Consider the following 27,747-nt stretch of genomic DNA (forward strand, 5'->3'; position numbering starts at 1 on the left):
GCCTCATCTGTCAAATGGGGAGAGTAACATCTGGCTCAGCTGAAGGCGGGGGTGTAGGCAGGGCAACCTCTCGAGGTCAAGTTCTGGCTCTAAGATTGCAGATGTGCTTCCGTGGCCAACGATTCTCTCCTTGGAAGTAGCTGGCGTGGTGCCCCTTTGCTGGAGACACTGTGACTTGCCAAGATGCTGCAGCTGCTGTCGCCTCTGCTGCCCCAGCCCCTCCTGGCCAGCTCGGCCATGCTTTGTCAGAGAAGTGCTGTCCCCTGAGAGCCCTGGGCTTTCTGAATTATTAAACAGACATCCCTGACTTCACCAGGCCTCAGTCTCTCACAGCAGGAGAAACAGAGATGCTTCACAGAACGGAGATGCTTCTCAGAACCCATCTCTCCCTCTGTCCAGGGGCCTCTCTTCCTCCTTCCCTGTCCCACCTCTGGGGTTCGAGTTGTGTGGACCTCAACTTCAATGGTACTTTTTTCACCTGAATCATCCAGTCACTCAGTCGCGAGCCATGACCCCTCAGAGAGCAAGGAGGCCTTTAGGGGACGGCTGGCTGTGGATGGCAGACCTCGGAGCTGAACCCTGATGTCTTCAGAGTCAGTGGGAACCTTGGGGTTCTCCTGAGAGGTGAAAGGGTTAAGCAGGGAAGGCTCTGGAACTGAACAGCTTGAGTCCCAAATTGCGGTTCTGCCGTTCGCTAATTCTGACACCGTGAGCAACTTTCCCAGGCTTCCTGCGCCATTTCCACCAGAAGATGGGACAATTATACTACCTAACGCTTGGAATGGTGATGAGGGTTAGATGAGCTGATCCACATGAAATGCCTAGAACAAGTCGGCACATGGGAAGCGCTCAGCAAATTTTGCTATTACTGTTATTTCTCCAGCCAATCCCTGTGTCTGAGGATGAGGCCGTGGCGGGGAGCAGGGAGGCGTGCTGGCTGGTGACTTAGAGGCCGAGCAGAGCCAGAGCCCAGGGTCATGGGCTCACAGTCCACCTCTTACCTGAAGATCAGTGGGAAAAGAGAAATGGAGACACAGGGACACAAAGCGATCTCATTTGTTCCTAAACTCTCCTACCCCGCCTCCACACCCAGATAGATTTGAAAAGAAAAAAAAAAAAAAAAAGGCAACAAATTACTGGCAATTTATAGCTGCCTGTTGGCGGGTTTCATTGATAAAACTCGCCGGAAGTCGCGCTGGGGTGTAATCACGGCTCGGGCCGCTGCCGGCATCTGGCTGGGATGACTCAGGCGCCGTGACATCTTTGGTGGGTGAGGCGTTGCTTTCTGTAGGTCGATGAATCACCCTTGAATTTTCCCTGTTAAAAAACTCCACCAAGGTGGCAACCTTCCCACAAGCGATGACTGTTTCCAAGAAGGAGAGGAGGGAGCAGGGAGTCCCCAGGACAGACGCTGGCTGAGGAAGAAGCAAGGGGCTCTGGGCTTTGTCTCCTACCAGAAAACAAGGGGCGTGTTTCCAAAGGCCCCCACTGCCTGGCATGTCCAGGCTCCCCGGGCTCCCAGCTCCTGTCCTCAGAGTCGTCCCCCTTCAGTCCTGCTGTGTCCGGTCCTCTATCCAAGTCACATCACTCTCCTTCTGTCCCCTCTGACCAAGTGTCAAACCACATGCTGCGTTTACATCCACCTCCAGCCCTTGGCTACCACGGTCCCCTTGCTAGGCATGCCTTCCCTCCTGGTTCTTGCTTATGCCCGCTTTCAGGGTCAGCTCAAGGCCACCGCTTCCCGGGAGCCTTCTCCCTTCTCTGAACACCCACAGCAGCCCAGTCAGCCTCACCGTTTGCCCCCTTCATGATAGGCTGGTCTACTGCAGGGGCTAGGAGCACATATTCTGAGTCAATCTGCCTGGCTTTGAATCCTGCCTTAGCTGTGTGATTTTATGTAAGCTACTACACTCTCTGTGCCTCAGTTTCCCCATCTTTAAACAGGGATAATTACAGGGCAGTTCTGCTATGAGGGCTAAGTGAGTTAATACAGGTAAAGCCCTATGACTGCACCTTCTTACCCTCATGTCATATTGTGATGATCACCACACTCTCTCATTAGCCTCATAGGAGGCCTGGGGTTCCCCAGCTGGACTGCAGGCCCCTTGCAGGCATAGTCTGGGTCCTTTTCTTCTCTTGCGTCTCCCACCCAACTGGGCACACAGTGGAGTGCACAGGGATGCACTGGACTAAGTGTACAGAATACCAAGCTGCCACGACCTAATTCCACAGTAAGCATGGAACAGCAAAATCCCCAGGTCGGGGCTGCGGGGGGACCCGAGGAACATAAGGGATGCTCTTCTGCATCGGGTTGTTTGGCCACAGCTTGGCAGATGAGGGGAGACACAGTTATCTGATGACCAAGTCTGGAAGCCAGCTCTCCTCATGGATACTTGTCTGTTGTTAGTAGCCCTGGAGATGCCCCAGTGGAACTGGAATTGTGTATCTAGTCTCCCCAAGCCCTGCCCACTCATTACTGCCTTTGATCTGGACACTAGCCCTGCAGGGACAGGGTGAGGTTCACGGTCCTCCTGGAGACTCGGATGTGCTGAGGCTCAGAGAGGTTGGATGAACCGCCCGTCTCTCACTCACTGCAGCCATCAAGTGAAAGGTGCATGCTGGGCTCTGGATGAAGGGCTTCTCCTCCTCCCCGTCTTCTGCCTGCCCCCTCCCCCAAGTCCTGGCTTCCCCAGCAGCCTGCTGAGCCCAGGTACCTCCACTATGAAGCGGGAGGCGGACTTCCTCTCAAAGAACAGCTTCTGCTCCCTCTTGTTGGTGCACAGATACTTCTGCTGGGTGCGCACGGCATCACAGCCATAGATGACGAGGAAGATGTTGGCGTCTGTCCCAGCAGCAAAGACGTCGCTGGTGTACAAGGTGATCTCGTAAGGGACAACTAAGGGTTGGGGGCAGAGAGCAAAGTCAGAGAGGACGTGAAAACAGGAAATAAATGCAGGCAAGGTAAATTTCTTCACCAGCTGGCCCCTTGGCCAGGGAGCTGCTAACCAGGTACCTGAAACTTCACGCGGCTGCCTAGCAACCACAGGGTAGGGGAAGATGTCCTGTCCTGCCTAGCGCCCTCAGACCAAGGGTCTCTGTGCCTCTCACATCACAGAGCTAGTAAAGCAGACTGGCCGGAAGCACGGGCTCTAACCTGATTACCTTTGTGACCTGGGCAAGTCACTTACAAGCCTCGGTTTCCTCATTTGTAAAGTATTCCCAGTGTGGTCCTTAGCTGTAGACACTCTATACACAGGAGCATTATATTTCAGGGAACAACTGCCAATCGGATTAGCCAGTCTACAGTGTGAGAATCCTTTCTCTTCTCTCCCCAACCCCTGCTCCCAGCCTCTCACTCACTCCACACTGGCCCCCCTGCACCCCCCAACACTGGACTTCCTGATGACATTAGTGGAAGGGAAGTGTCAAGACTTCACCAAATTATTCTGCTTCCTCCTTTTCTTTAGCTGGTAAGGCAATTACATTGATCTTCTTTGCAAGTTCTTTTTTTCCCTAATCAGGATAAGATCATATAGAGATATGTTAATGACGGAGGGAGGACTGGTGAGGGGGATTGATAACGACCCCTCACTGTTAGACCTTTATCTTCCCTGTTTTGGGTCTTACAACCATCCTGAATTACTATCTCTATTTTGTAGAAGAGGAAACTGAAACTCCAGACAAGTCAGGATCTCTGCCTGTTGTCACCAGCTGGTTTGGGGTAGAATTTGGAATACATCTCCTATTTCCTTTCCCTGACTCCAGGGCTCTGTGTACAGCCAGCAAAGGGCCTAAGGAATTTATAAAAGACGAATGAGACTCCAATCACCAAGGTGAGTCCTGGCCAAAGGTCAACAGTGGATGAGGGATTGGGACCAAGCTGGGGTGGTGGGTGATGGGGTCCAGGAGGAGGTCCAGGCTCGCCATGCAAGATTCCTTACATGGTGTGTACCGCCTTGTCTGAAGCTCTGCGTGGAAGAGGTCCCTGACGATGGCCCCATCATCTTCATTCTTGGCCAGCCAGCGGCCACAGGGGAACAGTCATGCACTTTCCAAGAGATGGGGCGTCCACCTCTACCCAGTCTACAAACCAGCCTGGAGCCTTGCCTGGAGGGAAGGAGACATGGAAACCATCAAAAACCTCTACACAGATGGTTTCCTCTGCATAACCTCAGGGACTCCAAGCATCCTTCCTTACTTGACAGCTGGTGCCCACAGCTCCACTGTGAACATGCCATCCCTTTTGCTTACAGCACGGCTTACATCATTCCTGTTAAAACACGCACCCAGTTGAAGCTGGGTCACACTCCAGGCTCTTGTCAGAGAAATTAGCAAGAACCAAAGAGCAAGGGGACGAGATGACAGGAAGCAGAGTCTGATGGAAGAGAAGTAAGCCCTTGTCCAGACTTCCTCTCAAAGAACAGCTTCTGCTCCCTCTTGTTGGTACACAGATACTTCTGCTGGGTGTGCAGGGTGGAAGGCAGTCCAAAAAAGGGTGGGAGGTAGCCCCAAAAGGGAGCCCAGAGATGACAGGGAGAGCCCGCATTAACGAGGACTCTATAATTTCACCCAGTGATGGGTGACACGCTGAACTCCCTGGCCCCAGTTCGTGATGCATGAAGGGGAGGGAAATCAGGGAAGGACTGACGATCCTCCTTGGGGAAACGAGCGCTCAGTCCCGGGGCAGAAGGCAGGCCTCCTTCCTCAGGCTTAGCAAACATAGCTTGAAGACCAAGAAAACGAGTCCTACTTTACTGAGTAAGAACAAACTTGGGCAACTCCTTTGTCTGGCTGCAGTGTCAGTGGGTTCTGGGAAGGACTGGCTCCATCAGTGGTTTTCAAAGTGGGGTCCCCAGACCAGTAGCTTCAGCATCACTTGTGAGAAACTCTTAGGTCCCACCCCAGGATCTACTGAATCAAAGACTGTGGGGGTGGAGCCCAGAAATCTGTGTTGTAACAAGCCTCCCTCGTGGTTCTGATACACACTCAAATTTGAGAATCACTGTTCAGGGATTCTCAAATCTGGCTGCACAGTAAAGTTTCTGAGGGTGGGGGTTTGGGAAAAGCTTTAAAAATCGCCAGTGTCTTGGCCCCACCCTGACCAATGAGACCAGAATCTCTGTGTGCAGCAGGGGTTCCACCAGGCTGAAGGGACCAAGGAAACCGTATCAGTACGGAAGGCAGGTGACATCCACATCTATCTCAGATTCTTTCCCAGACACCCTCAGGGACCTGTCCATGGTCCTCATGTTCTTAGCTGGGAACAGAGGGGAGGGAAGTCAAACCTGAGTTGTCATGGCCAATCCTGACTTTCCACAGGTCTCCCAGGTCCAGGGTCTCCACTGTGAAGATTTCGATGCTGTCTCCTCTCAAACTTGTCGCTGTTGGTCTTGGAGGATTTCAGGAGGGTCATTCCTGCCGACCACATGAGACCTTCAAACATAAGTCTGATCACTTCTTTTTTTGTTTGTTTTAATTCTCGGCGTGGAGGGTAAGTAACTAGAATTTGTTTCCTTGTTTATTTTTAATGGAGGAATTGGGGATTGAATCCAGGACCTTGTGTACGCTAAGCACGCACTCTACCACTGAGCTATACCCTCCCCTTCTGACCACCTCTTTTGGTCTCTCCTCATAATGACCAAATTTCTGAACTTTCATCATATTTAGACTGTGCAATTACCATCCACTGGGCATTTTTGGCACTTTGTGTGTGTGTGTGCCCTTTTATTGAGCTTTGCAATAACCCTTTGATGTATGTATTTTTATTTCCAGTTTGCATCTGAAAAAAGGAGACTCACTCAGAAATTAAGTGTCTTATTCAAGATCATCCAGGAGAAAATGGTGGAGTGCAAGTCACACACTTCAGTGACAGAGTCATCCTCCCATGATCCCGGGGGAAACAGGGGTTCCCCTGTTGGGATGGGGTACGTGGGAATTCTCTGGAGACTCTTCCTTGGATGACAGGAGGTCCCCCACAAGCCTGGTCCGTCCTGGGACTCTGGCTGCGGTGTCGGTCTGAAATTTAAGGTTGTCTCAGGGTCCCTCGCCATCCCCTCCTGCCTCAGCATGCACCACATTGCCTTCAAGTCAGTCTCCTTAACCCTGTAAGTCCCAGCCCTTGTAGGAAGTCTTCTGGTAATCATAGACTCACTGTAGACTGGTTTCAGTCCACAAAGAGTCAGACAGACCTTGGTTCAATCATCTGGGTAGCCTTGGGCAAATTATTTAATTCTCTGAGAGCTGGTTTCTTCAAATGTCAAAAGGGGTGGTCTTGGTGCCTTCCTCATAGAGTTGTTGTGAGTCTTTACTAAGACAGTGACTGTCAAATGTTCGAGAATGTGCCTAACACATAGAAATCCCTTGGCAAATAACAGCAGTTGTTAGGGCCCCTCAATTTCATTGACCGTGGTTCAGTAACTACTCCAATGACATACATTTGTAAGTTTTGACCAAGTTCACTCATTATATCTGCATTATCTAACCTATTAAATAATAATAATAAATGTTTTATTGAGTGTCATTTTGTCTCAAATATTTTACAGTGTTCAGTTTCATTAAATGCACAACTCTATGAGGCATGCACTAGTTTAATCTCCATTTTACAAGTAGAGCAAACTAAGGCACAGAGAGGTTAAACAACTTGCCCAAGGTCACACAGCTAAATGGTAGAGCAGAAGTTTAAACCAATCAGTCAAGCCTGAGTCCCTGCGCTATCACCACACCACTGTATTAGCAAGTGGGCACCCCAAAGTCGGGGATTAAGCTCCTTCATTCTACAGCAATTCTTGGCACAAAGCTGCAGACCCACAGGATTTTGAGTACATACATGATGACCACTTGAGGGAATGGTTCTTCCCTCTGAACTCTGCAGAATGGCTGGACAGGTGGTCCAAGTGGATGGCTGATGCCAACATTACATGCCCTCTTCTCTGACTACCCTGACCAAGATTCCTAGAATGACTCCAAGATTCCTTGAGCATCTCATATTGAGAGTACCATGGAACCTACTGACTGAATCTCATTGGAGGTTGGGAAGAGCCACCATTGCCCAGGTGGTTACTGAGGCAGACATAGAGATGCTTCTGTCCTTTGGAACAGAAGAAGCAAGCTGGCAGAAGAGACCACTCACTGTCTGGACTGAGGAGCCCCTTCATTACAGTTTTGAAAGGCAAACAGAGTGACATCCTCAAGGAAGGGCACAGGAAATGGTGAAAACTTTCAGAAAGACCTGGACAAAGAATCAGCCACCATTACCAGGGGGAGAGGATATTGAAGGGAAGATAATTCTCATGGCTTCCAAACACTTGTAGGTGGGAGAGGTGGCAATGAGGGCAGGAGAGAGGGCAGGGCTCTCTGCCATCAGAGTGCAGTAGGACTGACTAAGAGTTTAGGAAGAAACTCTTACAAGAATCAACATTCACAACCAAGGTAGACAAGTCACATCACCCAGAGATTTTTAAGAAAAATGGAATTGCCTTTCTCTGATGGGGCTGGTTGCAGTGCAGTCTTTCAAGAGTCAGAGGTGTGCAGCAGCACCCAATGGAGAAAGGCTAGCCTCCTTAATAATGGCGGGGAAAATGGATCTCTACACGTAAAATGATTAATTTGCGTCCATATCTCACTCCATACACAAAAATCAACTCAAAATGCATTACAGATTCAAACGTAAGACCTGCAATTGTAACTCCTAGAATAAAACGTAAGGGAAACACATCATGACATTGGTCTTGACAATGACTTCGCGAACAGGACACCAAAAGCATAGGCAACAAAAACTCAAATTAACAAGTGGAACTACATTAAACTAAAAAATTTCTGCACAGCAAAGGCAACAATCAACAGAGTGAAAAGGCAACCGGCAGAATGGGAGAACGTATTTGCAAACCGTGTACCTATGAGAGTTTAATCACCAAAACGTACAAGGAACTCCTACAACTCAAAAGCAAAATAACTCATAACCCAATTTAAAATGGGCTAGGGATTTAAACAGACATTTCTCCAAAGAAGACATAAAAATGTCCAACAGAGCATGAAAAAAATGCTCATTGTCACTAATCATGAGGGAAATGCAAATCAAAACTACAATGAGATGTCATCTCACACACGTCAGGAGGCTACTCTCAGAAAAACAAAAGACAAGTGTTAGTGACGATGTAGAGAAGTTGGAACCCTTGCACACAGTTGGTGGGAATGCAAAATGGCGCAGTTGCTATGGAAAACAGTATAAAATTTCCTCAAAAAATTAAAAATAGAACCACCATATGAACCCACAATCCCACTTCTGGGTATATATCCAAAAGATTTGAAATCAGGTTCTTGAAAAGATATTAGCACTCCCATGCTCATTACAGCACTGCTCACAATAGCTAAGATGGGGGGGGGAACCTAATGTCCACTGACAGATGAATGGATAAAGAAAATACAGTATACACATACAGTGAAATATTAATCAGCCTTTAAAAAGGAGAGTCTCCAATATGCAAAAATGTGGATGGTCCTTAAGGACATCATGCTAAGTGTAATAAGTCAGACACAGAAAGACGAATACAGCATGACTTCATTTAAATGAAGTATCAAAGAGACATAAATCAAAGCCTGGAATGGTGGTTACCAGGAGCTAAGGATAGGAGGAAATGAGTTTTTAATCAACTGGCATAAAGTTTCAGGTTAATAAGCTCTGGAGATCTGGGGTACAACACATACCTATAGTCAACAATAATGTATTGTACATTTTGTCTACTGAAATAAATGCACAGCCTAAAAGTTGAAAGTTATGTTTTATTCGGCAGGAGGACTCGAGCTGGGATGACAGCCTCTCAGATCGCTCTGAGAAACTGCTTCAAAGAGGCAGAGGAGGAGCTAGGATTTGTAGGAGGCTTACAACAAAGACCAGGTCAGGCAGTCAGAACATTAAAAGATTACTTGTTAACTGAAGAAAACCAGACATCTCAAGTTAAAGAATTTAGCACTTTTCTATGTATGGGAGGCAGCAAACGTTTGGGATCATTGAGTTCATTCCTTTGACAAGCATCTAGCTATCTAGGGCCAGTGTCCTGTCCTTTCTTACTGAGTCCCAGCAAAGCACACCGCAGAGGCCAGGCTGTAGGCTTGTCTTCACTGGGGGGTGGCTGCAGCGGCTGATGACTTGATGGCTTCAGCATTCTTTGTTTACTGATATGGCTTGCAGTATTTTTTGCTCACAATTTAAAATTTGGTGAGAAGATAAGTTGCATGTTAAATGTTCTTCCCACAATAAAATAAAATAAAACAATAAAGGGAATTTTTTTTTAACGTTTTCTTAATAGAGAGAGACAGAGGCATGACCAGGATTTCCTTGGAAAGTTCCACTGAATCTCCTAGTCTCCCTGGAAAGGAAAGTCTCAGTCCTGTATTGCTTTCTTACCAGTGTCATCTTGAGTGCCAAAGAGCGTGATGAAGACGTTGGCATCTGTGCCCGAGTTCTTCTTGTCCCCAGTCTTTATGGTCACTGAGAATGTGGTAGATTTATCTGCCGGGAGAAGAGCGTGAAGTGAGTGGTAGATTGCACCTCCTGTGAAGGGAGGAGGCAGAAAACTTCCTGAGCACTTTTCCATGCTCACGCTGACCATTTCTATAAGTCCCTTTACTGCAGCATGCGCTGTTCTGCAGTTGCCTTTAGTCTGGAAAATTTCTGAAGGCAGAGATGAGGCCCCCCACATCCAGCTCACATAGGAAACCCTCAGTCAATAAAGTTGTAGGATACTTAGGGAAGACTTGGGGTGACTGTGAGGTTCAGAAGCTCACCAACCAGGAGCCCTGGCCTCACTCCTCCAGGGTGGGAAGTTTTAAGGATGCAAGTTTCAAGGAAGGGAGCTCAAGCATCATTGAACTATTGAAAGTCCATTCTTTCCCTTGACAGAAATATATTGAATCTATAATGTGCCCAGAAGAGAGGACACAAGACTAAGTCAGAACCAGCTATAACCCATTCTGTCCTATTCTGTCCTATTATTCTATTCTATTCTTTCTTTTCCATTCCATTCCATTCCATTCCATTCCATTCCATTTTATTCTATCCCATTCCATTCCATTCCATTTTATTCTATCCCATTCCATTCCATTCCATTTTATTCTATCCCATTCCATTCCATTCTGTTCCATTCTGTTCCATTCCAGTCCTGGCAATAACTTCATGCCAAGTCATGTACTTTACACCCAGCCTTACGCCCCCTTCATCTCCTCATTCTTGCCACGGAGAGGCGACTGGATAAACTGCCAGAGAAGGAAGTGCCCAGAGGCCCCAGGGGGAGGGAAGATGGAGACCTGGGGGAGTGGGGAGAGACAGAGGGGAGGGATGCTGGAGGAAAGAAATCAGCTCTCATTTAGAAAACCTTTCTGCTCCAGGGCCAAGTTGTCGAGGGGGTTGCTGTCACCACCTCCCCCGCCCTCCTCATCCTCGCTTGGTGGCAGCACATAGGACTCGTCTACTGGCAACAGCTCCCTGGACAGCTGGCCGTCATCCTCCTCCACCGCCAGCCAGCGCTGGCATGGAAAGTAGTACCTGTGAGGATGGGGATGAGGAAAGGTTGGGACGGTCTCCTTGCTTATTGTGTTTGTTTTATGAGGGGGTGGTAGTTGGGTTTATTCATTTATTTCTCTTTGGAGGAAGTACTGGGGATTGAACCCAGGACCACGTGCACGTCAAGCATGCGCTCTACTACTTGAGCTATACCCTTCCCACCGCTGGGGAGGGCTCTTTGGAAAGGTCTCCTGAAGGAGTGGTCTTGGGCTGAGAAATGAAAGGACTTCATGGGGCCCAAATGCCCTGTCTCCCCAACCCCACCTCCGGCATTGTTCTCCCATCCTACCGAGCCTGGGAATCAGCCCCATTAGAGCCACTTGCCTGGGACAGACAACACACATGAGGTGTGGTTTCCAGAAAACCTGTTGAAAATGGCTGTGCAACAGTACCTGGGCACAGCAGACCCTCAGTCAGGGTCATGTTGGAGGGACCTGGAAGAAGAGGGGCTTCTGGGGACTGTTCCTGCCTTTTCTAGAATCAATCTGTTAGCCAGAGCAGAGAGTATTGTACACAGCAGGTGCTTAATACCTAAGGATTGAATTTATGAGTTTTAATGGAATGACCCAATGATGCTTCTGGAAGGCACAAAGAGTATGGCCTAGGAGCTGGCACAGGAGACAGCTGGTACCATCCGGAAGGGAGGTTAGAGTCAGACTCCTCACTGTAGAGGCTGACCCAGCACAATGGCAGGAGACTGCAGTGACAAAGGACTCGCCTGCAGAGCCAAACTGGGTTTGAATCCTGGCTCCGCCACCTACTGTCATGTGAACTTGAACAAGTTTCTTTACCTCTTTGTGTAAGGGTTGCCAGACTTAGCCAATAAAATCACAGGACTCCTAGTTAAATTTGAATTCTAGGTAAGCAACGAATGATGTTTCAGTATAAGTGTATCCCATCCAATATTTGGGACATACTTATACTAAAATATTATTTGTTGTTTATCTGACATTCAAATTTAATTGGCCATTCTGCATTTTATTAGGTAACTCTCTGTGGAAAGAGGATAAAATTGCCTTTTGTATAGGTAGTTGTGAGAATTACATGAGTTAAAACATTTTTAAGTGCTTAAAAAATGTCTGGCTCTTGGTGTGCGCTCTTGGTTAAGAATTTACTAATACTGTTGTGCTTGTTATTATCACTATTATATTTCCTTTCTTTCTCTTCAGCCCATGCCTGGGATCTCGGGAAACTATGGGCTGGACAGTTCCCACGGGATCCCTAAGCTTCCAGAACAACTCAGCAGGTCTGGGAATGCAGCTTGTCTCTAAGTTGGGGCTGTTCCACCCCATCTGCACCCCTTCTCCACCACTGTCCAGATGCATAAGCTGCATTCAGGGACTGGTCGAGGTCTGGAGAGGTGGGAGCATCTCTGTCTGGGCTCCATATCCCCCCACAGTCCTTACTGCCTTCCCGTGTCAGCACGTTAGAGCAGCAGCACCAGAGAGCGCCCCCCACAGGCTCGATAGGACACAGAGAAGCAACCGTGCATTTAATTAGTTGTGGATTTAAAGGGTGGGAGGAACTCAACCTAGGGAGATATAAACTAAATTGCTATGAAATTAGTGTTTAAGTGAAAAATGAATATTGTTCCACTTCTCAGCCTTTAAATGCCTGAATGGGAAAGTTAAATTTTTGTTCAATCAAATAATTTATGAATACTAGTCTTTTGTTCTAAATTACAGCCAATTAAGGGAGAGAGAGAGAGAAATAAAGAAAGGAGTGGAGTCGGGACGGAGGCAGAGACAATGAGAGTGTGGGAGGTTGGAGGATAAGGACAGAGGGAGAGAGATGCATAAAGAAAGAGTTGGGAGACTTATTCCGGGAAAGAGAAAAAAGTCAGGAAGACCAAAGAGGGAGGGGACAAGCCGTCCCACACCTGTGAAGAGCGCATGCGTGCGGGGAATCAGGGGCTGGCTTCTTGGTGCCCCCATCCCTGCCATCCCTGAAACACCTGCACTGAGACATTAAAGCCCCTCTGCGTGGCCCCAGCTGCAGCCTCCCAGGCAGCTCACCTCTGGATCCAGCTCCCTGGGCAGGAGGGCAGGAGCCAGGACCGGCCTGAGTGCTGGGCATCCAGCCTCTATCTCCACAGCTCCAGCAGGCACCTGCTGGGTGCAGAGGACTGAGCCCCTTCCCCTTTCTCCCACAGGAGTAAATCCTGCTCAAGCAGGTCTGGGGACAGGAGTCAGTGGGGATGTTTTTAGGAGCAAAGGAGAAGAGAGACATTCGGGTCTTCTGGGTAGGTAGGCTCACCACTCCACTTAAGCAAGGGCTGTGGAAGGAAGAGCCAGGGCTTGGATCAGCAGGAGGTTTAAACTGAGCATTGAAACAAAGCTTGGGGCCACCAAAAGTACGAGTTTCACTTAAACATGAAACTGGAATGAACGGATTGCAAAACTGACATTTGTAAAATGTACATAACACATGGCCTTTCCCATTTTGTGCATAGAGACTGGAGCACGTCAAATATAAGTCTACTGGCGATACTGGCAGAGCAGTGTGGCAACAGACTGTGGCTCTGAGACCCGGGAACTTTGGGCCTGTGCCCCTTTTCTCCCCCTAACATGCTGCGTGGCCCCTGGGCCCGAGTTTCATCACTAAGAAGACTGGATGAAACCATTTGTGAGGTCTTTCCTGTCTCAACATTCTAGGACCCCCAAGACCCTGGAGGAGTGAGGGCTTCCAGAGAATACTTTCTTGTTAGATGAAACTTATGGGGGAAAATATCCACCAAATTCTTGTTCAACCCTTGCTTAAAAGCCCACCCAACATGTCTGCCAAATGTAATGAAATTCAAGACTAGTTATCTGTCTTGAATGATTAGGGATCTTATGGGACCCCCATCAATTAGAACAAGAACCTACGTCTTAAGGCTGAAAACAGAGGTGCAGAAATCACAGAATATCAGACTGAATGTGGACAAAAAACACCAGATACCTCTCTGAGTTTTGTGGCATTTTCCTCTTCCTCTTTGAAACTGAGTGATTCGATTGTGTTGCAGATCAAAAGAGCAGCTAGTTGAGTATTAGAGGAGGAAGGAAGATGAGGCACAAGGGAGGGGGTGAGACAGAATGACTTAATAAAGATGCACTAACTGAAGATCACAGACCCCCAAGTATCCCACCGTTTCTGTCATGTGTTCCAAAATCCAAACATTAAAGGCTCATAGCTTTGGATATGAGAAGGACTTGGAATTTTTAACTCCTTGCTAATGTACTTAGAAGCTCTGAGCTGGACGGGCTCTCTAAGAGCCAGGGCATGCTTTGACACATCTCCTTCCACTACAGGGATGAGCGTGGAAACATACACTGAGGGAAAGCCTCCACCGGCCTGAACCTCTGAGTGATCACAGGCGCGAGGTCCCCTGATGCCCAGCCCTGGGCAGGCGTTATGAGCAAGAAATAAGCTTCTGCGGTGTGAGGCCACTGACATTTTAGGCTGCTTGCTATTTTGCAGAACTTCGCCTATTTTGACTGATATGACTTGAGATGTCAATAAATGGACACTCAATGAATGTTCTCAAATACATGGTCACTGAAGTGATGAGAACAGAAGAGGTTGCCAGGAGCGTTTATTTCATTGTCTGTCTCCCTTGTTAGGCAAACCATATGCCCCATGAGCTCAGGGTCTCCTCACTCGCCGCCGTGTCCACAATCCCTGACATATATGAGCTCCCACAAGTATCAACAGAATCAGAAGGCGTCACCTCTCCATGGTGAACAGCTTTCATTTCCATCTTCATCATTCCTGCCATAACTCTTACATTTTTTAATCAGCTGCCATCCTTTTATTGAAGATGCACTTCCTTTTCTCTAACAATCCCCTTAGAATGTGATACCTCAAGCCAAGCCAAGGCTCCAAGAATTGTCTGAGCAGAGCAGAGGAGAGGAGGAGGACCAGTATCAACTTGTTCCAAATGTGATGTGGCTGTCAATACGAAAATCAATCTGACACTTTTTTAAACCATCATTTTCTCAGAGTGGCCTGGGGTGGGTGGATCCTCCCAGGCTAGAGGAGGCAGGGCGAAGTCCACAGATAAATTTTCCCAACCTTGCAATTTTCTCCCCGCCCAATGGACGAAAGGGATCCTTTTATGAGAGGATGTGAGTCTGGGTGTGAAGCCCCAGTCAACCAGTGAGAGACCTCAGATCCCAGGAAAGCCCACTCAAAAGCCATCCACAGCTGCAAAACACCATTGAAAAGGCTTTCCACGTCATTTGATCGCCTCCTGCCAGCTTGGAGCTCCTCTTAAGGACCTCAGGCACTTTCTATTTGGAAAAAAGGGTTTTTTTGACAATTGAATTAGTTTTACATCAATTAGCCTTCTGCACCCCTTTCTGCTCCTGGTATTTCCCCCTCACACTCAGCTGCTCTCCAGAGCAGTCTTGGCGGCCAGAAGGGCTGGAGGTGGTCCTGTGGTGGCTCTGCTGGGTGCTATCCATCTCTGGACATCAGAGCCTCTGCGACACTCTGAGCTCTCCCTGGGTGACCCCACAGTGGTGTCAGGGGCTCCAGACATCACATCCCCTCCTAAGCCCTTCTGCTCAGGCCAGCATCTCCTGCGGATGCCGGACAGCACCTGACCAGGGGATGCTGAGGATGGAGAGGTGGGGTCTGACTCCACTTCTGACAGAGGCAGTGATGGACTGGGGGTGGGGCGTGAACAGCAGAGAGGAGTAAAGGGCATCCGGTCCGCATGGAGGCAGGTAACTGGGTCCAGGGTAGTCGAGGGATGAAGTCAGTGTTAACTTATCCTTTTGGCTGCAAAGGCCTTATTAAGGCCCCAGGGGAAGATGGTACTCTACAGGAGAGAGCAGATTCACTACTCAGATTCTGTTTCCTCTGAATGTCCATAATTTTATGTCTACACCCCAGAGGAGGCTTTGCTCAGAGTCGCTCTCAGCTTGCAAACGGTTGGAGCCAGCTCATCACAGGGCCCTCACTGCTGCTCCAATACCAAGGAAGCGAAGAAGAGTCATCACACAGCACTGACAAGGAAGCGTAGCGAAAGAAGAGGAGGAGAGCGAGGAGTGGAGGAAGGAAGCAAAAAGAGAAGCAGAAGGGAAGAGGAGAGAGGAGTAACGAGAAGGTTCCATTCACAAGAGTAATAAACATATACATCACTTGAGCATAAACACAACAAGAATGTGCAGTCTGTGTGTAGAAAATGCACTACTGAGATCCCTCAAGGAACACTTGGGTCGATGGAAATGTGTGCCGGTGGGGGGCACTTCATACTCTAAATAAGCAATTCTCCGCAAAACAATCACAATTCCAACAGGATTTTTTTTCAAATCATTTAATATCTTGATTTGAAAAAAGGTAAGATTAGCTAACATTCTTAAAAAATCATGAAAGAGAACATGTACTGACAAATGTTGAGATAGATTATAAAGCTATGATAATTTAAAAATTGTTGGGCTGGCCCAGAAATGCCAAGTCAACAGAACAGAGTTAACTGACGCTAATCAAGCTGAGAGGGGAAGCTGGGGATGTTGACAGTTTGTCCCTGTCTTCACACTCTTTGCAGCACGTTATCCTGTCCCAGCCTAAATGCCTTAGGTTTTGAGAACATCTGGAGACGTTTTAAGTTGGGCTGGCATCTTTAAGCCCATCTTCAAGATGGAGCAACTTGTCAGGGTGGGAGGGTATAGCTCAGTGGTAGAGTGTGTGCTTAGCATGCACAAGGTCCTGGGTTCAATTCCCAGTACCTCCCTTAAAAAAAATAAAACAAATAAATAAATAAAACCTAATTACCTCCTCCCCCAACAAAAAAACCCCCAGCAATTTAAGATGGAGCAACTTGTCCAGGGTGACTAAGGGCAGAGGATCCACCCCAGGTCAGGACTCTACTTCCCAGCCATGGGCTTGGCGCACAGCCCTTTAGAGCCATCACGGTGACCTTATGGAAATCCATGACATCATGTGTGAGCTGTGCCTGAGTCCCCATCTGGAACATATCTGGGCTAGTGGGGCAGGGTGGAGGTGGGAGATGGGGTGAGCCCCATCAGTCCTTGCCCTGCACAGGGTTGAGCCCAAGAAGAGGTCATGTTCCTAGAGACATGTTTAATTCAACAAATACTTATTTATCGAGTGCTGGATACATTCCAGGCACTGGCAGGCCCTCCGCAGCTCCATAACCCACTCAAGATCTTGCCTACATTCCCCTCTGCCTCCCTTGGCCCCTCCCACCACAGCTCCGGGCCTTCATGTCTATTGCCCCTTGGCCCCTCTTGCCTAAAAGGCAGCGTGGCCTAATGGTGGAAACACACCAGCTTCATCACTGATGGTCTAGAGTTCTGGTCCTTGCTCTGGCACAAATTCACCCTAGGGCTGCAGCTTCACCTCCCGGGTGTGGTTCCTTTGTCTGTCAGGAGGACAATGTTCCCTTCCCACCCCAGCTCCTGGTGGTAGCTGTGAATCTGGAGCAGGGCCAGCAAACCATGACCCATGGGTCAAATCTGGCCCATCACCTGCTTCTGTATATCCCCCAAGCAAAGTGTAGATTTTATATTTTTAAGTGGTTGAAAAAAATCTGAAGAACAGTATTACTTTGTGACATGTGAAAATTACATGAAATTCAAGTTTTGAGGTCCATAAATTAAGTTTCGGTGGAACACAGCCACACCTACTCACTTAGGTATCATTCATGGCTGCTTTTCTGCAGGAAAGGCAAGGCTGAGCAGTTGTAACAGAGACCAAATGGCCTTGAAAGCCTGACATATTTGCTATCTGGCCTTTCCAGAGCAAGTTTGCTTATCCCTGGTCTAGAACATTAAAACTATGTCCTAGAAGTCACTTCATACATGGAGAGACTTATGGGTACGAAGTCTGGGCATGGAGACAGGACCACAGCAGGGACAGAAAACCCGACCTTCTGAAATGATGCAGGTCAAGAACCGGATTGGATGTTCTACCAGACTGTCACCTGTCAGGGCACGCAGCTGTAGGGGCTGTCCAAGGAGAGGGACGGGAGGGAGGAACGCGCCCCCAGCCAGCTCCATGGGCCAAACCCACGTCAAAGCCCCCCCACCCCTTCCCTCACTCATCACAGCCACCCCACCCCACCCTACTTTCCATGGCTCTCCCTCCCTCCCCTCCAGTCCCACTCACGTGATCTCATTGTTCATGTCGGTGATGTCAATTCTGTCCAGGAACCAGCCTGGTCTGTTGCCTGAGTTGTCATGGCGAATCCGAACCTTGGTCAGGGCCCCCAGGTCAATGGCATAGATGGTGAAGGTGTCTGTCTGAGAAGGGTCAGAGTAGCACTCAGGGGATGGCAGCCTTCCCCACCTTGCCATCAGCTTCACCCTCCCAGGACCTGGGGCAGCCTGAGGCCGGCTGTAAGACCCTAAGTCATTAAGGTGGGGGGCATGGAAAATGCAGCCAGTTGTCTTGTGTTTGCACTACTGGTTTCTGTTTTTGTTCTTGTTTTTGAGTTATCATAAACATACAATATTGTATTAGTTTCAAGTGCACAACATAGTGGTTCAATATTTTTATACATTATGAAATGATCACCACATAAGACCAGTTACCATCGTCATCACAGAGGTGTTACAACATTAATGACTATACTCCCTATGTGTATTACATCTCTGTGACTTATTTATTTTATAGATGAAAGTGTGTGCCTCTAATTCCCTTCATCAGTTGCACTATTGTCTTTTCACCCACCCCTGCCAGGGGGTCCTCCTGTGTCCCGGAAAGTGGAGGGAGGAGTAGGAGGCTAATGAAGGTGACCATGAGAGGGGGCAGAGGAGAAGACACGTTGGCTGGACCATTGCATTTGTGTCGTGGGGTATGTGTGCCTGTTGCTTGGGTGTGCACTGAGACCATGTGCTTGTGTGCACATATGTGCATAAACTCTTCCAACCACCAATTTTGATTAAATACTTACTACGAGCCAAAGTGCAAACCCCAACTGATTGACAGAATTCAAAGTGTAAGAGTTGGACTTGCTCACCATTCAGGTGGGAAGAGAGAATGTTTATGACCCAAGTGTATGCATGTGCACTGGACGAGACAGATGACACCAGGACCAGACAGATGACACCAGGACCCGATAAGTAAATGGGGTCATCTTGGCTATAACTTTTCAAACTATTTATATTGAAAAGCATTCCAAATCTACAGGAGATTTACAGAAATAGAAGAATGAAATTTTGTACACCCTTCACTTAGATTTTGCAACACTTGCTTTCTCTCTCATTCTTTCACTCTTGCTCATTCTCTATTTTTTTTCTGAATCATTTGAAAATGTATGGCAGGTATCATGCCTCCTCACTCCTAAATTCTTCAGCGTAGATTTTCTAAGAGCAAGGACATTCTCATAAAATCACAGTACAATTACCAAATTCAGGAACCTTAACATCAACACAATACTATCTAACATACAGTCCATAGTCAAATTTTATCAACTGTAACAGCAACATCCTTTATAACAATTTTCTTCCAACACCAACCATCATAGAGGCCATAATTTTTAAAGGAAAGGACTGAAACACAGAAATAAACCCTGATCCTCAAGTCATGGGAAGGTAATGTTAAAAGAAAAAGCAGGGGACATCTGAAATAAACCAAGCAATGAGTCCAGAAGTATTTTTGTGTTGTTGTTGTTTTCAAGTTTTTTGGGGGAGGATAGTAGGTAATTAGGTTTTTATTTCTTTATTTTAATGGAGGCACTAGGGATTGAACCCAGGACCTAGTGCATTGCTAAGCACCACTGAGCTATACCCTTCCCCCTTCAGAAGTATTTTTAGTGGGTTTGGTTTATTTCTGTTCTGGGTTGAAGAGGGAATCTGGCTTTGGTTCTCTGGCAGAAATGGGAAAGGTGAGATGGAGGACAGTCTTTTGGCCAGAGGACATTGTAAAATCTCAAAAGACAAGGATGACAGCTATATTTTTCCATGCTTTTCCTACTCTACCTGGAGGAGGGAGGTGCACGCATTTCTTTTAATTCTCAAAGCCTTCGGGGCTCCCACTGCCGCAGGATGTAGATTCGGCTTCTCAGCCTGTCTTTCAAGCCTCTCGTGCCCCTTCCCATCCCTTAAATCGGTCCCAGTAAGCTTCCCAGAGGCAGCACCCTCCATGGCTTGGCATTAACTACAGCATAGCAAATAGCCCCACTGTCCTCCAACTGGCCTTCCACGCTTCCACCCCCATGTCTTTGTTATGCAATCCCATCTTCAGAAAATACCTCTCGCTGTCATCTTGGACACCCACACCATACTCATCCACCAAGGCCCAGTTCACACCTCTCCTTCCTGCCAAGTTCTCCCCAAAGCACCATCTTACAGTTAGCACATCCTCTTTGAATCGCTGCTCCAGCCACTCAGTACCTGAGCATCTGCACCAAAACTGTCTGCAGTTAGTTCCTGCGGGCTTCCTGGTGCCGGACGCCCACTTGTACCTTTCTTATAAACTCGACCACAAAGTGCCAGGGCTTCCAGAGGAGGTGATTTCTTTATACTTGGTTGGCTTCAGCAGGGCACACTACTGGACTGGGGCTGCCTCGGGAATCATCATCTGAGTCCCACCCGCCACCCAAGGGCCAGAGAGCCCACACCCTACCTGCCCCTGCTCAAACTTGTTGGACTTGTCTGACTTCTTCAGGGGCCGCTCGCCCGTGTCCCCGTATTCCTCGCCATAGATGGTCAGGAAGACGTTGGCATCGGTACCGGCCTTGGGCACATTCCCTGTGATCACCTGGACCTCGTAGGTGTTGGCTGGGGACATAGGAAGATGCAGCATTGAGGACCCCGGGGCTCAGCCCCTTGTGTCCAGCGAGATGGTGGGAGCAGTAAGGAACTACGGGTACACCTATATCTATGCTAACCTGGAACCCAACCTGCTCCTCCCCCCTACCCAAGACACCCCTTGACTATGAAGCCCAAGAGGCTGAGAGTCATGGCAAAACTCGCCCTCAGCAGCCCTCCTGCTGATGTCCCCTGACACTGAGTAACAGCGAGTTCCATCAGGGCTCCTCCCCAGCGCCTCGGGACCAGGGCCGCTGGAACCCAACAGAGAACGGGCATTTCAGACCCAGGTCAGGAGAGCTGTGGGGCCCCTCCCCCTCCCCCTCCCTGGGCCCCCCAGGGGCCCGCTGACCCCTCCCCAGGCTTACGCTCAGGACCCCCTCGGCCCGCGGGCACCAGCTCCACGACCAGTTCATTGTCCTCCTTGCCGCGGGCCAGCCAGCGGTGGGCTTCGAACTTGTACTCCTGGATCACCTCCTGCATCCCAGGCCCCAGCTCATCCTCCTCCTCCTCCTCCTCCTCCGTCTCGTGTCTCCTCCTCCTCCTCCTCCGAGGACTCCTCTGATGAGGACTCCTCCTCCTCGTCCCCCTCCTCCTCGTCGTCGCTGCCCTTCTTCTTCTTCTTCTTCTTCTTCTTCTTCCTCTGCAGCTTGGCCTTCAGACGCTCCTTCCTGAGCAGTTGCCGCAGCTTGTCCCTCTCCTTCTTCTTCCGCGCCTCCTCCTCGGCCGTGAGGCTCGCCTCGCGCACCGCCAGGTGCCGCAGCCACACGGTGTCCACGAACCAGCTGGGCCCGAAGCCCTCGCCCGTGTGGCCGAGCCGGATCTTGAAGACCTCGCCCACGTCCGCCGCCTCCAGCTGGGCAGAGCGCGGGGCGGTGGCTGGGGTGGCCCGGGCCACCTCCCCGTGCCCTCTCCTCCCACCACGGGGCTGGGCGCCGCCTGTGCGCGGAGCCGCGGGATGGAGGGGCGCGGGACCTCTGAGCCCAAAGCCTCCCCGGCCCCTTCTCCCCGGCACGTCCAGCCTGGCTTCTCCGCCAGCCATCAGGACCTCTGGCTGGCGCCACCCTCCACCCAAACTTCCCTTTTAAACCCCTGTGATGCTCAGGATGGTCTCAATCCCCCTATCCTTTACACACACACACACACACACACACACACACACACACACACACACACACACTCTAATCACGCACATCACACTCATTCCTATTTTTCTCATTTCCATATCTTTGTTCATGCGGTTCCCTCCCCCAGAAGGCCATTATCCCCTCCTCTACTTTAACCAAAACCTATTCATTTCAATTTCTGAACTTTCTTACTACTTTTTTTCAGTTTGTGCTTTTCTGTGTTCTCTTTCCAAACATTTTTTCAGCATTAATCGTATCTAACTTTTGTAGTAAGCCAAAAAAAAATGTTATTTTTTCAAAAAGAAAAGTGCCATTCACACCCCCAGAGGCCCCGGGCCCGTCCCCTGCACCAGGCCTCTCGCGTCTGAGAGCTGGGAGGGGGCCCAGGGCTGGGATGGGGTCCTGGCCTGGCCTGCATGGCCTCTTTGCTTGCAGGCGCTAGTGTCTGCCCACTCAGGGGGCAATTCCTGAGGGCAGGGACCACTCCTTCTTGCCTTTCTCCCCCACTGGGCCTAGCGCACAGCTGCCTCAAAGGGTGGTGTCAGTGGATTTCACTTTCCTTCAGAGGATCAGGTCCTCAACCTCTGATCTGTCATTCTGTTCTGAGCCTCACATTAAGCGGAAATCTAGACCCCGCAGAGCCCAGAGGACAGTTCGCATGGAGTCCCTGCCTTTGGGCCACTCTTAGAACTCCCTGTGCTGACAGGCCCTTGTCTGGGGTTTGACACTCCCCAAAGCCCAGTGTCACCAGTTCTCTCACCTGTGTGCTGGAGAGACTGAGGCCTGGGGCTGTCCCCATGATTGGAGCCCACTTTCCCACCCTGGAGGCCAGACCTAGATGAAAACTCAGGTGTTCTGACTCCCTGTTCATGAAGTTACAATGCAGGCAAAACCACCTTTGTGAGACAATTATTAGCCAGAATGGAGCCCAGGACCCCAGAAAGGGGGACATATTCTTCTCAACTATGTAGGGGATGGGCTCTGGGTACGGGAAGCCCCTTCCTCAGCAGGTTCCACCTCCTCTCCTGCATTTCCCAGGTCACAGCATCCTTGCAATCAATCTCTCCAGGGGGGCTCGCTTGCCGTCCCCTCTCCCTGCATCTCTGCCCAGGTGGAAATGCATCCACCACCACGTCCAGCCACGTGGTCAGTTGGCATCTGCAAGATGCTCTGCTCTGTTCCACCTCCACGACTGGTCAGTTTCCCAAGCACTTTCCCTGACGTTGACTATTTTGATTCTTCCAGGGACCATGAAACAGGCCAGGCAGGTGTCACGAAGCTAGGTTTGAACTGCTGAAGAAGCTAAGGCTCAGAGAGTTCCTTCACCTGCTCAGCAGTGTAACGAGGCGGGTGGACTCCATGAGGCTCCCCCAGTGCCAGCGTTCCATACACCTGTGACCCTGGCCCAGCTCAGCCAGGACCCTCTCTGTGGGGCACTGGGTTAGGACTCTCTGGTGAGGGCCAAACTGCTTATGGCGCACAGACACTCACAGAGCACCCAGCATGAACATAATTCCTGCATACACATATCTGCAGACAGACACACGTACACACACACTCATATCCCACAGAAAACATTCATGTCCCCCCAAGGGCATCCTCCTCTCCTGCCAACAACATGCTCATATTCTTACCTCATTTTCTCATCTCTCAAAGGGAAGTGAGGAGGCCAGAGCACTCAGAACACAGCTAGGAGACCCCAAGCCTCCCAGCATCCTGCCTGCGAGGCATGGCCCTCCCCTTGGGCTGAGTGAGCTGTAGCATCTGGGGCCACAAGGCTCGGAGTGGATGGAGTATCCATGGACCTTGCACCATATTTTGCTAAACCAGAATCAGCCACTCCCGTGGTTCTCAGTGTTGGCAGCACATTAGTATCACTGGTAGCGCTCTCAGAAACGCACCCAGAAAACATCTCCCACCACGGAGGTTCTGATTCAACTGACCCAGGAGTAGACCAGGCAGCACTTTGTCCTTAAAGCTCCCCAGGTGATTCAAATAAGAAGCCAGAGCTGAGAACCAACCCCTCCATTTTCAGACATCGCTGGGCCCCCTCTTGGCACCCCTGCTGCCTTGCCCCCCACCACACACACACCTGGAATGTGTCCTTGGATGCCCGATCAAAAACTTTCGAGCGGCTGGAGAGGAAGAGCACTTCTGTCTTGCCTTCCTCGCCGTAGATCTGCAGGTAGACCCGGGCCGTGGTGCTTGCACCGCCCACATCCCCCGTCCAAATCTCAACCTCATAGTGGATCACTGCGTGGGCACACGGGGGAGAAATGGGACATTTAGTGATAAGAACAGTAGTAATGACAGTTACAGAGCAAACATTTCCTGAGCCTGCACCTTGTATCTGGTGCTTCTTAGGCATTATCTCATCCAGTCCTCCCACGAGGTCATGAATGAGTACTATCATTTCCATTTTGCAGACTGACAAACTGAGGCTTAGAGGAATTGAGTAGGGGGTGGAAGTGGCAAAGCCAAGTAATTAGACTCCAAAGCTCAGTTACCCACTACATGTATCCTCTGGAACCAGGCATGAGGAGCAGTCAGTACACAAGCTGGCACTCTCTGTTCTGTGCCTACCCCTGGGCAGGCACCCCAAGGCAGAAAGAAGCAAAAGGCTGTGTGTTTGGTTTTTTTCCTTATTTTCAGCAGGGGACAAGGGATCGAAATTACAGTTTTCGTCTAAGTATATGCACCTTTCAGATGAAATCAACAGATACAGCTACCCAGGGAGAACCGTCTGTGTTTTGAACCAGCGCTTTATGCAGCTGTTAAGAGGGTGGACATGTGTTATAAGTATTCACCACGAGAGGGCGCTTCCCATTGGAGAGCAAATGTCTCCCAGAACTCTGGGACCATATTTTTTCAAAGTGACTGTTACAAGACTTGCCCTCTCAGCAATGCTGTAGGACAAAATCGTAGTTTTTTTTCAAGTGAAGGCTGTTATTTTCATCAAGATGAGGGATCCCCCATTACCAAAGCAAGGTGAGAAACTGAAGGCTGAACACAAGAGGACTGGCTGAGAGCCTGAAGACACTGAACTAGAGATAACGGGCTCAGGAGGGAGTGAGGGTGGACTAGTAAAAGCTGGCATTCTGAATGGAGAGAACCCCAAGCCCCGTCCCCTTTCTGGGTTCTCGGAACAATAGGTAGTCAGGATTATGCAGAATTCTCTGAGCATTCAGAGAACAAGAGCCAGCTATTGAAAATGAACATATAGTAGCTGAAATAAAACATTCTGAAGCAAGGATAGAGTCAAGGACAGCTATAAAGAACAAAAAGGAAATTTCCCAAAAACAAGTGGCAAATGACAAAGGGAAGAGAACCAGAGGAAGTCGGACATCTAAGAGCTCAGTTCTAAAGAAAACAGTGGAGATAGAGAGTTGGAAATTGTCAAAGAAATAATACAAAAAAAAAAAAAGTCCCAGAACTAAAAACAATGCTTCTAGATTGAAGGAGCCTGTGAGTTCCCAGAACAATGGATGAGACTAAAATCACAAAAGGCAGTGAGGATATCACGAAATTTCAGAAAGCCAGGGATAAAAGCAGGATCCTCCAGGCTTTTAGAGAGAAAACCCCTAAAGGGTTGGACAGCAGAATGGTCTCAGGCTTCTTAACTGCAACCTTAGGAGCTGGAAGATGGTGGAATCATTCCTTCTAAGCTCTAAGGGAAAAGAGGTTCTAACTCGAATTCTCTAACAAGCCAAATCATGGATCAATGGTGACAGTAGACTAAAGACATCAAAGACATTCAGGGTCTCTACACTCCTCTTCCATGCACCTTTTCCCAGGAAACTACCAGTGAAGAATGTGTTCTACCAAAATGAGGGGGCAAAGCAAAGAAGAGCAAGATATGAAATCCAGGTAACAGGAGATCCAACCCAGAAGAGGGGAGAATGGAATTTCCAAAAAGAGGGTCCAAAGGAGGTCTCAAAAGGACAGGTTCATGGCAGCCTACAGAGCAGGCCAGACTTTCCCTTGAGGCAGGGACTGGGGGAGAAGGAGGTGGAGAGGAAACCAGCAGAACTCCTGTTGGGTTTTGAACATATGGAAAGAAGTTTAGTTCTACTGGAGAAAGGGAGATAAGATGGGGTTATGAAAGAACTGCATCCCACCCTAATGGTTGGATTCATATGTTGGATCCCTAAGCCTGGGTATCTCAGAATGTGACTATTTGAAGACAGGATCCTTACAGAGATGATTAAGTTAAAATGAGGCTATCAAGGTGGGTCCCAATCCAATATGACTGGTGTCCCTATAAGAAGAGATTGGGACACAGACGTGCACAGGCACACAGCAAAGACCTTGTGAGAGACGGTGAGAAGGTGGCCATCTCCAAGCCAAGGAGAGAGGTCACAGGAGAAACCCAGCCTGCTGACACCTCCACCTTGGACTCCCAGCCTCCAGAGCTGGGAGAAAACAAATTTTTGTTACTTAAGCCACCTACTCTGTGGTATTTTGTTATGGTAGCCCTAGCAGACTAAGATAGAGATGGGGATACGAATGGGTATTTAGAAATACAGATGGGTATATAGAAAACTACACCGATGAATCAATGAGGCTATTATCAACTCCAGAAAAAAACCAAAAAGTTGTATAAAGATGAAATATAATTATTATAAGTAGCTGTCTCAGGAGTGAATGATATTTAAGTCGTTATAATACTGTACAAATCAAATATTGATTGCTGAAGGCTGGAAGGAGGGGAAACATCTGTGTGCACGTGTGTGTGTGTGAGAAAAGCTAAATCCTCCTCTTGCATAATAGGAAGTCACTATTAATGTCTATGATGGAAAAATCAAGAAATTGATAAATATATTATTGAAAATATGGAGATCCATTTCAGAGGAAAAGGGAAAGTCATTAAAAAGTTGTTACCTCTGTGAGACAGGAGGTAGCTGAGGAACTGCTTCTTTTTTATCTTTATCTTGTTAACTAGTTCCTGTATCACTCTGATGGAGACCGAGTTTTAACTTATAAAGAGCGGGAAAGAGTTGATTCTTCACAATGGCAGGTACCATTGCCAAGTGTGTGAATGTGACACAGCCCTCAAGGAATTTACAGGTTAGTTGGGGAGAGAAAATGCACGCAATGAAAAGACACAGGGAGCTCTGGAAGAGGAAAAGGTGGGTTTGTACTGGGGTCCTTTCTCAGCAAGTTTCCTGCGCACGTGAGCCTCAGATGGCTGCTTTCGGGGTAGATGTAGAAATGCAAAGGGGAGGGAAGGGACAGTGTGCCAGGTTTTGGTCCCACCGTCTTTCTAACCCTCTAAATAACCTCTTGTTTCCTGACCCCTTCCTAATCTATGACGCTCACATCCTGTGCAATGGTGGCCAGATCGCCTTGATCTTCACCTCCACTCAGAGATGTCACCACCCTGTCCAAGAAAGTCCCTGACCCCCATGCCATTGCTAACCCCCATCCCACTTCATTCTCCTCATAGCTCTTACTTGGCATTATATTATGTATTCATTGTTTGCCTCCCCTGGTGGGATGTAAAGTCCATGAGGACAAAGATTTGGTCTGTTTTGCTCATGGTTGCCTCTGCAAAGCCTAGGGCAGTGCTGGCACAGAAGAATATTCAACAAACACTTATCGAATAAGAGAATGAACAAACAGCTTATCTCCTCAGCCAGTCTGCCCTGGGGGAAGACTTTTTCCCAAACTCCTCTGTACACAGGGCTGAGAAGGTTTATTTTTTAATAAAGTCATTTGCTGCCTTGATCCCAGAAAACAATGTTTCATCCATTGAGTCCTCAGTTTCCTCGTCTGTAAAATGAGCCCCCTCTCCCTTCCAGAGCCATGTACCAGGGGCAGCTGGAAGCTTCCCCTTTGAGACAGGATCCAAGTTGCCCACAGCCCCTCCTCCTTCCCCACCAACCCACCCCACCAGGAGCATTGTTGACCATCCCACCCCGGCCACCTCGGCCTCCATACGTTTCTGGATCTCCACAACCTCACTGGGGTACAGCTCCACCTCCAGGTGCCCGTCTGCCTGGTCCTTGTCCAGCCAGCGGTTGGCAGGGAAGGTGTACTGCTTGCCTTGGCGGGGCACGCGGATCTGGACGCTGCCCAGGAACCAGCTGGCGTGCAAGCCCGTGTTGTCATGCCCAATCACCAGCCGGTTGATCTGGAAGGTGGGACGCCGGTGAGCAAGGAGTCGGTAGGTTCAAACCTCCATCCCTCCATCCCTCCATCCCTCCATCCCTACTCCCCAGACAGCAGCACCAACCGTTCTCCCTCTCCTCAACACAGTCTTCTGTTCCTCGTTCGTTCCTCAGGACAGGCACACTCACCA

At 49.0% G+C, this 27,747-nt stretch overlaps 1 protein-coding gene across 1 annotated transcript in view; it reads right to left on the reverse strand.

Moving 5' to 3' along the window:
- LOXHD1 (lipoxygenase homology domains 1) overlaps window positions 1-27,747 on the reverse strand; it is a 152,647-nt gene that overhangs the window by 49,816 nt on the left and 75,084 nt on the right. Inside the window, 13 exon segments of the mRNA XM_032470447.1 lie at window positions 2,715-2,896; window positions 3,942-4,038; window positions 4,040-4,107; window positions 5,286-5,364; window positions 5,366-5,415; window positions 9,404-9,508; window positions 10,371-10,540; window positions 17,675-17,808; window positions 20,135-20,289; window positions 20,688-20,841; window positions 20,843-21,175; window positions 23,539-23,699; window positions 27,387-27,579. Coding sequence (XP_032326338.1) covers window positions 2,715-2,896; window positions 3,942-4,038; window positions 4,040-4,107; window positions 5,286-5,364; window positions 5,366-5,415; window positions 9,404-9,508; window positions 10,371-10,540; window positions 17,675-17,808; window positions 20,135-20,289; window positions 20,688-20,841; window positions 20,843-21,175; window positions 23,539-23,699; window positions 27,387-27,579 — 1,881 coding nt within the window.

Source organism: Camelus ferus, chromosome 30, assembly GCF_009834535.1.
Source record: "Camelus ferus isolate YT-003-E chromosome 30, BCGSAC_Cfer_1.0, whole genome shotgun sequence".
NCBI lineage: Eukaryota > Metazoa > Chordata > Mammalia > Artiodactyla > Camelidae > Camelus > Camelus ferus.